The sequence below is a fragment of the Rhinopithecus bieti genome, unplaced genomic scaffold (genome assembly GCF_001698545.2).
Source record: "Rhinopithecus bieti isolate Rb0 unplaced genomic scaffold, ASM169854v2 scaffold_5101, whole genome shotgun sequence".
Classification (NCBI taxonomy): domain Eukaryota; kingdom Metazoa; phylum Chordata; class Mammalia; order Primates; family Cercopithecidae; genus Rhinopithecus; species Rhinopithecus bieti.
The window spans coordinates 983,897-994,450 of record NW_016804853.1 but is presented as its reverse complement, the minus strand read 5'-3'; the positions used below and the strand labels follow the sequence as shown (position 1 = coordinate 994,450).

The 10,554-nt window shown below is 41.0% G+C and overlaps 1 protein-coding gene across 3 annotated transcripts in view; it reads right to left on the bottom strand.

Moving 5' to 3' along the window:
• SUMF1 (sulfatase modifying factor 1) overlaps positions 1-10,554 on the bottom strand; it is a 113,762-nt gene that overhangs the window by 62,037 nt on the left and 41,171 nt on the right. For all 3 annotated transcript variants that reach the window (XM_017870730.1, XM_017870731.1, XM_017870732.1), the window contains exon 4: positions 1,239-1,321. In XM_017870730.1, the coding sequence (XP_017726219.1) occupies positions 1,239-1,321 (83 nt within the window). The remainder of the gene's footprint in view (positions 1-1,238; positions 1,322-10,554) is intronic.

Sequence of the window (10,554 nt, the reverse complement as noted above, 5' to 3'; positions counted from 1 at the left end):
AAAAAAAAAAAAAAAAAAAAAAAAAAAAAAAAAAAACAGAGAAAAACCAGCACTAGATGGCTTTGGATGAATTCCCTGCTCACTTTTTTTAAAGTGGGCTACACATTCCTAGTCCATTCCTTATACACCTTTCAATTCCCCACAGTAATTACACCAGGCCTTTCATTTATTCTTTCAACAAACATCTACTGAGTACCTATCACGTGCCAGTCACTGTTTCCCAGCACAGCCAAGAGATGTACTCCTCTCAGAAGACCCATTGGTGTTGACTGCATGAATAACATACATTTCCCTTTGGGTTTTCCTTCCTCCCTTAGCTTTTTCCTCTGTTACTAAATTCAGGAAAGCAGATATTAACTGGGAGCTAAGAAGCCAAGTCTACCTGAGAAGCCCAGGAATCCTATAACTTCCACCTTGAAGCCTAATTTCAGCACAGAGGTTTCCAATTCAGGCTTTGAAAGACGTTTGACTTTTGTCAAGGGGCTATATCCCTAAAGCTGAACTTCCTATACTCCCAGCTCCCTGACAATGAGGGCAATAACCAGGAATGTTGTTAAAAATAGTGACTTAAAAATTGCATCTGAAAAATTAGGTTAGAAGAGTAGGTTTCTTGGGCTGCTGAGATGCTGAGTCCTAACCCAAACCTTGCTCCAACTCCAGGGTTTAAAGTGTTACTCTATTTTTGCTTGAGATAATTATTTCCTTGCCACCCTGGAGACTTGCTGACCGACTTGGCTCTCTGTGGTTTTCCAGTTAGATGGTGGCTTCAAAGAATTCCAATCCGGGACTAAAGATCATGTGAATCCTATACCCAAGGCCTGGGCTTCTACAGTGGCAACTTGGCAGGACACAATTAGTTATCTGTAAGACAGATGTCTTCTTCCTCATAATGACCCACTAATAAGAGAGAATAGAAACACAATGTAAAGATTAAACAAGTCATGAGGTTTGGAATAGGCCTCTCAAAAGGAGCAGGGAAAATGGGAAGAGGCAACTCTTTGACAGGCCAAATGAGGAAGGAAAGAGGCCACTAATTAAGAGCCTTCTTATGAGCAAGGTGCAATGTTTGGGTCTTTACATACATTATTTCCCACCAGCTTATTTTCCTACCAATCAATTACAGTTTGTCATTCTCACCATTTTACAGATGAAGACGCCCACTGAGTTCTTTTGCCAGAGCAAAGGGTATCTGTTTTGCAATGGAACTTGTCAACTGGGGAAGGAGGGACCAGCCTCACCTGTGCCGAATAGTAGAGTCGGGCCCTTCTGGGTGTCTCCAGTTAGCGCCTTTCACAGGTAACCACCAGGGAGCAGCTGCAACCTCAAAGCAACCCAGAACAGGCTGATGTTAGCTACTAACATCAACTCTAGAAAAACATCAACTTAGTGCATGCAGCAAAAATCTCAATGTCTTCAACTTCCATTTGGGTTACCAAACAAATACATTTGCCAGAATACCAAAAAAAAAAAAAAAAAAGACTTATATGTAAATAAATCTTTAACAAAAGAGTATTATGTAATATCATAAAGCATCACAGTGAACAAATAAATATGTATTTAAATGGTGTTTATCTGTAAGAATTTTTTTTTTTTTGAGACAGCGTCTTGCTGTCACCCAGGCTGGAGTGCAGGGGGTACAATCTTGGCTCACTGCAACCTCTGCCTCCCAGGTTCAACTGATTCTCTTGCCTCAGCCTCCCAAGCAGCTGGGACTAAAGGCACATGCCACCACGCCCAGCTAATTTTTTGTATTTTTAGTAGAGATGGGGTTTCACTGTGTTAGCCAAGATGGTCTCAATCTCCTGACCTCGTGATCCGCCCGCCTCGGCCTCCCAAAGTGCTGGGATTATAGGAGTGAGCCACCGTGCCCGGCCTTTGTAAGAATTTTTTAAAAGTGCATGGCTAGTCAATCCTCTATAATCTCTAACAAGTGAGACAGGTAGTGCTGCTCCTATTTAAAAGATGGGGAAACATAGTTAACCTTACAATTAAATGTGAGGCTGAAGGTCATCCATGGTGGTCAGAGATCAAGCTGAAGCACAGAGGAAAAAATGGGGTGTGTTCTCAAAAGACCCTGATTAAACTTCCAACCCAACATTGGCTGGGTGACCCTGGGCAAGTTCACTACTTGTCTGGACCCTCCTAGTCCTTGTCTGTGAAATGGGAGCACACCCACCTGCCTCACCTAACTCAGAATACAGAGGTCAAATGAGGTAAGATTGGAAAATGCTCAGCAAACTGCAACTAGAACCTTAACTCCTACTTTATGGTTCTGTTAACCAAAATAACAACAGTCTGTGGTCCTCATTTAGTGAATGGTTTAGTTAGGAACACAGGCTTTGGAGCCAGTCAAAATGAGATTTGAATCATGGCTCTGCTGTTCACAGTGTGACCCAAGGCAACTTATTTAACCTCTTTCCCCAAGCCTGTTTTCTCACGTGGAGATAGAGATAGTAACAGCACCTATATCTTGGGTTATTACAAGGAGGAAATATAATACGCATACAGGACTTATGACTATGCCCTTAGCAACTGAGGTTAATATGACTTAGCAAGCACTCAGTAAAGGAAACCAGTCTCACTATGGCCCCATGACACTCAGTCACAAGGAGAGCCACAAAACTAATCATTGCTGCTAATACTAGCTAAAGAACAGATGTTGCAAATGATTCTTTTTTTTTTTTTTTTTTTTTTGAGACAGGGTCTCACCCTGTCGCCTAGGTTGGAGAACACTGGCACGGTCATGGCTCACTGCAGCCTTGACCTCCTCAGCTCAGGTGATCCTCCCATCTCAGCATCCCAAGTACCTGGGACTACAGGTGTGCGCCACAATGCCCAGCTAAATTTTTTGTATTTTCTGTAGAGACGGGGTTTTGCCATGTTGCCCAGGCTGGTCTTGAACTACTGGGCTCAAGTGATCCCTGCCCAACTTGGCCTCCCAAAGTGCCGGGATTACAGGTGTGAGCCACTGCACCTGGCCTGCAAATGATTCTTCCAATACAAATACAAATACAAAAGAAAGTGACTCATGGTTATCCCCACAACAATGTTACTCTTTGATTGTTTTCATCCTTTTGAGCTTGTCTGAGTAGAAGTTAAGGGAGAACATGTTCCTGCTAACCATTACAGCAATCACTGAAAACACCAAGCCCCATTCTTGTTCATTCTCTTTTCACACCAACACAATCAGAACATTCATATATCTCAATCACAATTTGGTGGGAAAACCAATTTTAAAATATTTCAACAAAAGAAGGCATTAGCTCCTTAAAAGACACTACAGCAAGGTGTTTTATTTTACAGAGAACAGGAGAGTGAAAAGGCATGGCTTCTTTCTATTTCATTTGTGGTGCTGTAGAAGCTCATCTGGGGCTGTTCTCACTGACTGGGCTGTGCAGGTTTAGGTGCCCATGACAGGTAACTCATTCAGTGTCAAGGGAGGAGCTGCAGTGAAAGCTCAGGTCAGCCCACACTTGTGTTTCAGGACGATCCTCAGATCATTCTCCCAACTCTACCCTGTCCCCAACACTAACGCCACCACCAGAAGGTTCTAGTTCTTAAATTAAAAAATAAAAATAAAAAAAGCTTAAAAGAATGATAAAATATAGCAATATGTTAACCTCTGTGAAATCTGAGTGGTAGATACTAGAATGACTTTTCTTCTCATACCCTTTTGTGGGTATGAGAATATTTCATCACTAGTGATTTTTTTAAAAAATTATGATTTGTTTGTCCATTCTACTACTAATGGGCATTTGGGTAGTTCCAGTTTGGGGTTATTATGAATAGTACTGCTTCTATGGATATTCTTAAAGGAGTTTGTGGCTTTTGGCAAATATATGTATGCATTTTTGCCAACAGTACACAGTGGAGTGGAACAGCTGGGTCCTAGAATACACATGTGCACAGCTTTAGCAGAGACAAACACAAGCCTTAAACAGGAGAAGGCCCCTGCCATTTCCTACCCCTTTTTCTTCTTTTTTTTTTTAAAAAAAATTATTTATTTATTTATTTTTAAACTTTTTATTTCCTTAGGTTTCTGGGGAACAGGTGGTATTTGATTACACGAGTAAGTGCTTTAGTGGTGATCTGTGAGATTTTGGTGCACCCATCTCCTGAGCAGTATACACTGAACCCAATTTGTGGTCTTTTATCACTTCCCCTGAGGCCCTAAAGTCCACTGTGTCATTCTTATGCCTTTGCATCCTCATAGCCTAGCTCCCACTTATAAGTGAGAACATATGTTGTTTGGTTTTCCATTCCTGAGTTACTTCACTTAGAATAATGGAAATAGCGTGGAGATTCCCTAAGGAACTAAAAGTAGAGCTACCACTTGATACAGCAATCCCACTACTGGGTATCTACCCAGAGGAAGTCATTACATGAAAAAGATACTTGCACACATGTTTCTAGCAGCATAATTCCCAATTGCAAAAATGTGGAACCAACCCAAATGCCCACCAATCAACAAGTGAATGAAGAAACTGTGATATACACACACACACACACACACACACACACACACACACACAATGGAATACTACTCAGCCATAAAAAGGAATGAATTAATAGCATTCATAGCAACCTGGATGGGATTGGAGCCTACCCCTTTTTCAAAGGGGAGCTTTCCCTCAAGTCAGTCTATGTATAGAAGTCCCCAGGGCTTCTCTCTAGTGGCCTCTCAGCCCATACTCTTCTACTCTCCTTTTCCTCTCAATTCAATCTGGTTACAAATATTTATTGAGCACCCACTATATGGCTAGCACTGAACCTGATTCTTGGAGGGGATCTACAAGTCCCAGGAATCCTCAGAGTATGATTTAAGATAGTTGGTATATTAAATAGTTTTAAAAGTATTTATTTTACATATAATATTTGACATAGTTTATTTATTATCCCCACTTAAATCTCATGTTAAAATATTAATATAATCTCCAGTATTGGATGTAGGGCCTGGTGGGAGGTCTTTGGATCACTGGAGCAGAACCATTATGAATTGCTTGCGCCGTCCCCTTGGTGATGAGTGAGCTCTCACTGTGTTCACAGGAGATCTGGTCAAAAGTGTGTGGCACCTCCCCCCACCTCACTCTCTTGCTCCTGCTTTCACCATGGGAAGCGCCTGCTCCCACTTCGTCCTCTGCCATGATCGAAAGTCTCCTGAGGCCTCCCCAAAAGCTGATACCAGAGCTACATTTCCGGTACAGCCTGCAAAACCATGAGCCAATTAGACCTCTTTCTTTATAAACTACCCAGCCTCAGGTATTTCTTTACAGCAATGCAAGAATGGCTTAATACAACAATTAATTCCTCAGTTGCAATAACTGGGATAGAAAGTGTACAATTAGTCACCTCATTTTCCTTGATAAATGTCTCTAAAATACAAATTGGTGGGTCCAGATATCACCCTACACATGTTAGTACTATAGTTTTTTTATCTCCTTCCACCCGCTACCCCACCCTCTGCTATATACACACCTACTCACTCACACTTTCTCTCATTCTAGACACCTGCTTTTCTTTTTTCTCGGCATCTATTCTTTCTGAAATCTTTCATGCTACCCTAGCAACCCACGCAAAACACACTACTAGCTTAACATCATGGAGCTATACGATGATCACCAATCTCAATGAGGTGCACAGTAAGATGGAAAAAACACGCCAACACACTAGCTGGAGGACGGGGAAGAGAACACCACCACGATAACACTATCCTTGACCAAGGGCTGCAACCTAGTTTTTTGGTCCAAAATAGTAAGACCTGAAGCAAGTATGCAAAGATATATGTATAGTAAATCTAGACATAATATTGTTTCTAACTGAGAATTACAAAATAACCCAACTGTCCTTGGTGTCCATGAAAAAAGGAATACTATATGGCTAGTTATCAAAATATACTCTAATAAGGAAATATGAAAATAATATACTGTCACAAAGGTAACCTACAGAATACACATCTGATTCCGTTTCTGTAAAATGTATGCATAACAATCTTTGTTAGTATCATCAGGAGAAAAATGTCTGGAAAGACTATACATAAACTTAACATGAGCAAAGGATCAGGAGAGTACTATTAGACATTTTTAGAATGAGTGTGCGTCACTATCACAGGTTTTCTCAACCTCAGTACTGCTGATATTTTAAGGCCAAATACCTTGTTATAGGAGACTGTCTTATGTATTGCAGGATGTTTAGCAGTGTCTCTGACCTCTACCCACTAGATGCCAGTTGCATCCTCCCGCTCCCACGCCAACTGTGGCACACAAAAATGTCTCCAGACATTGCTAAATGTCCTCTGGGGAAAGCAAATTATCTACTGCATTATGATAATTAGGAAAAAAAAGATTACTCTTCTTAAATATTAACATACAGTTCATAGTAGCATAGTGGTAAGAGTATCTGACCCTGGAGCCATGCTGCCTAAGCTTGAACAACAGTACCACTTTTTACAAGCTACAAGATCTCCAGCTGCATATTTAACCCCTTCAGGCCTCAGTTTACTCATCTGCAAAGTGGGGATAAAATACTACTATCTACTTTCTGTGGTTGTTATAAGGATTAAATTTAAAAATACATGTAAAGTGCTTAGAAAAGTACCTGGTACAGAATGTTAACTGTCATTATTACTACTATTCATTTATGTTATTACAAGTTACAATATTCTCTTAGAGCTTTCAAAGAACATATATGCTAATTAGTGAAAATCTACCCCCATATCTCTTCAGCTTGAGCCCCCTCCACCCACCAGTTCACCCTTTTCAGAGTACTGATCAGCTGAGAAAAGTGACCAAGGGCTAAGAGGTGAAGGAAGTGTTGGAACATGTGTCACTTCCAAAGACTTCTCAAAAAGACGTACCATCTTCCATCACAGTCATGGTGTGAGAACCATCCACACATGAACTAACCCACTCTCTAAAGCAAGCAGCACTATGAGGGTAGGGCAAGGGGAGTGTATTAGTCCATTCTCACACTGCTAATAAAGACATACCCGAAACTGGGTAATTTACAAAGGAAAGAGGTTTAATTGTCTCACATTCCACATGGCTGTGGAGGCCTCACAATCATGGCATGGTGGAAGGTGAAGGGGGAGCAAAGGCATGCCTTACATGGCAGCAGGCAAGAGGGCAAGAGAGCATGCGCAGGGGAACCCTCTTTTATTTTTTTATTTATTTATTTATTTTTTTATATTTTTTTTTTGAGACGCGCGAGTCTCGCTCTGTGCCAGGCTGGAGTGCCAGTGCAGATCTCAGCTCACTGCAAGCTCGCCTCCGCGCGTCACGGCCATTCTCTGCTCAGCCTCGCTAGCTAGCTGGGACTACAGCCCCCGCCACCTGCCCGGCTAGTTTTTGGCGCGGCGTGTATGTAGTAGCAGACTGCGTTTCACCGATGCGTAGCCGAGGATGGTCTCGATCTCCTACTCGCTGATCCGCCCGTCTCGCCTCAACCGTGCTGGGATTACAGGCTTGAGCACACCGCGCCCGGCCAGGAACCCTCTTTTATAAAACCATCAGCTCTCGTGAGACTTACTCACTCTCACAAGAACAGTGTGGGAAAAACCCAGCTCCATGATTCAATCACTTCCCACCGGGTCCCTCCCACGACCCGTGAAGATTATGGGAGCTACAATTCATTCAAGATGAGATTTGTCTGGGGACACAGTCAAACCATATCAGGGAGGGTGTGAGGGGTAAACAGAATACAGGAGGGATCCACATTCCTCAACCTCCAAACTCCAGAAAGCTTGGGCCCCTGTAAGGGAACAAAACTACACACTTGTCTGTAAGACAGATCATAAGTCACCATTGTGATGGTCAGATGCACAGTCAGAAACCATTTTCCCATTTCACACATGAAGAAGGAAAGACAAGTAATCAAAGTCACCCCACAACTGAGGACTGACAAAATCAGAGGTAGGGCCTTATTCATCCTGCCCAAGTTTCCCTTGGAATGTCAAATATTTTCTGGCCAAATTTAGGGCAAATCCCATCCAAACTCACTAGATGCTTTCCTTTTCCAAGTGTCACTGTTTCTAAACATTTCAAATAACTTGTTTTTGAAATCCTGACTCTGTCTTGAAAATAAGTGCTATTCTACTAGGTTTCGGAACTTAACAAAATAAACAACTTTTAAGAGTCATATATTAGGCATTTTATCAAGGCTATACTGCAGATTGTGACATCTCTAATTCCTTTTAACAGGAATAGTGTTCAGGTGTGTTGTTTACAGAGCAGAAGCAGCAACATGAGTGGACTGGCATCTATGATAAACCTCAACCTAAAAAGAGACATTTTTTTGGATGTGGTTTTCCACCTACGCATTCTCTGGTCAACTGAGACAATTTCCAGAGTTACAGCACCCCCTTATATTCGGAGGAAAAAGGACTTTAACGTGACCTATTTCTAGTCAACCATCTCCATAGCAACTGTCTAGGGTTTAAGTTGAAACAGCTGTATGAGCCAGCCAGTGACCAATTACAATGTAAATAGGACCCATGTGAGTTTTGAGGTCCCCTTGAGAAATGGGCTTCAGAGAGCAAAGACACGTTTCCCACCTCTCCCTGGGGACGTAACCAGACTTGTAGTAGCAGCTTAAAGAAAAGGAAACAAGACAGCAAAGGTGTCTTTATTCTTGCCAGAGGTGGCAAATTATGCTTCTTATACACACAGCCCAGAATAAAATCAGCACAGGAAAAAGAAAGCTCTGTATAATTATGCATACTCAAGTGGAAAGATGTCAAGTTCACAACTTTACAACTGCTCTCTTAAAAATTAAATGCATTTAGACAAGCAAATTTAAAAGATGGACGTTTCTTGAAATGTAGTATAAACATGACAGCTACCCCTATAAAACAACCAGGGAGAATTTTCAACTGGCATCAGTGAACAATGAGAAATTACAGATCTGCTCAAATTCATGAAGTATAAATAAAACCAGAGGAGAATTTAGCAACTGAAGGAATTAAATGGAGTAAAGAGCACACAGTAAAAATATTTCTTCAGTACCCAATACAAGTGTGGAAAGCTAAGAATGAGGCTTGAATAAAGGCTAAAAACAAATTCATCATGAAAATAGGTAGTCAAGTCTGACAGCTTACTTCAAATTAAATCCTAAATCAGGTACCTTGACGACTTAATAGACTGCATGGGAGAGAAAATGCCTGCTTTTCAAATAGGGTAAAATATTTATGAAACTTCAGGCAGACTTGAACTTTTCAATACTTTTGGTTCAGTTCTTAGTGAAATTCTTCATGCTATAATACACTGCATTCCCAAGGCACACAATCAGTAATCAGTATACTCAAAACATTTCATGTCCTGAAGAGAGGAGTGGAAATTCTAGGCAGAATTTCTAGGCACTATTTAGACTGTGCAAAATATGGCCCAAGGAATCTATGGACTTAAGCCTTAAAATTGATCTAGTTTACTCATTTTCAGTTAAGACCTGCATAATTATCAGGGGCAGGGGAACTGATTTGGGCTTGTAAAAAAAATTAACAAAATAAAAGAAAACACTTTTATTATTTAAAATAAGTTTTACTCATTTTGTCAAATAAGTAACTGTAAATTGGTATAACCTACCTTGAAAGCAATGTGACAATATTCAGAATCATTTATTTTATACCATTTGAAAGAATACATCATAGTCATTAAAATTATACGCTGAAAACTAAAATTTGAATGTCTGCCCTTTACTGAAAGTGAAAAAAGCCATTTACAAAAATGTTTGTCGAAGCTCAATTAAAAATATATCAGTATATAGAGACACCCACACACATACCCACACAACCCAAGAAAATATTAGCAGAACATATATTTAAATGTTTATAATGATTAAATCTGGGTGGTGAGATTGTGGGTATATCTAATGTTCTTCTTGTGCCTTTTTTTTTTCTGGAGAGAGGGTCTTGCTATGTCACCCAGGTGGGAGTGCAGTGGCACTATCATAGCTCACTGTAACCTTGAACTCCTGAGCTCAAGCAATCCTTCCACCTCAGCCTCACAAGTAGCTAAGACTATAGGCAAATGCCACCACACGTGGCTAATTTTTTCATTTTTGTAAAGATGGAGTCTTGTTTATGTTGCCTAGGCTGGGTCTTGAACTCCTGGCATCAAGCAATCCTCCCAATTCAGCCCCCCAAAGTGCTGGGATTACAGGCATGAGCCACCTCTCTAGGTCCTGTTCCACTTTTAATGTCTGAAACGTCTACAGTGAACATAATTTTTTTTTATTACTATACTTTAAGTTCTAGGGTACATGTGCATAACGTGCAGGTTTGTTACATACGTATACTTGTGCCATGTTGGTGTGCTGCACCCATCAACTCGTCAGCACCCATCAATTCGTCATTTATATCAGGTATAACTCCCAATGCAATCCCTCCCCTCTGCCCCCTCCCCATGATAGGCCCCGATGTGTGATGTTCCCCTTCCTGAGTCCAAGTGATCTCATTGTTCAGTTCCCACCTATGAGTGAGAACATGCGGTGTTTGGTTTTCTGTTCTTGTGATAGTTTGCTAAGAATGATGGTTTCCAGCTGCATCCATGTCCCTACAAACCC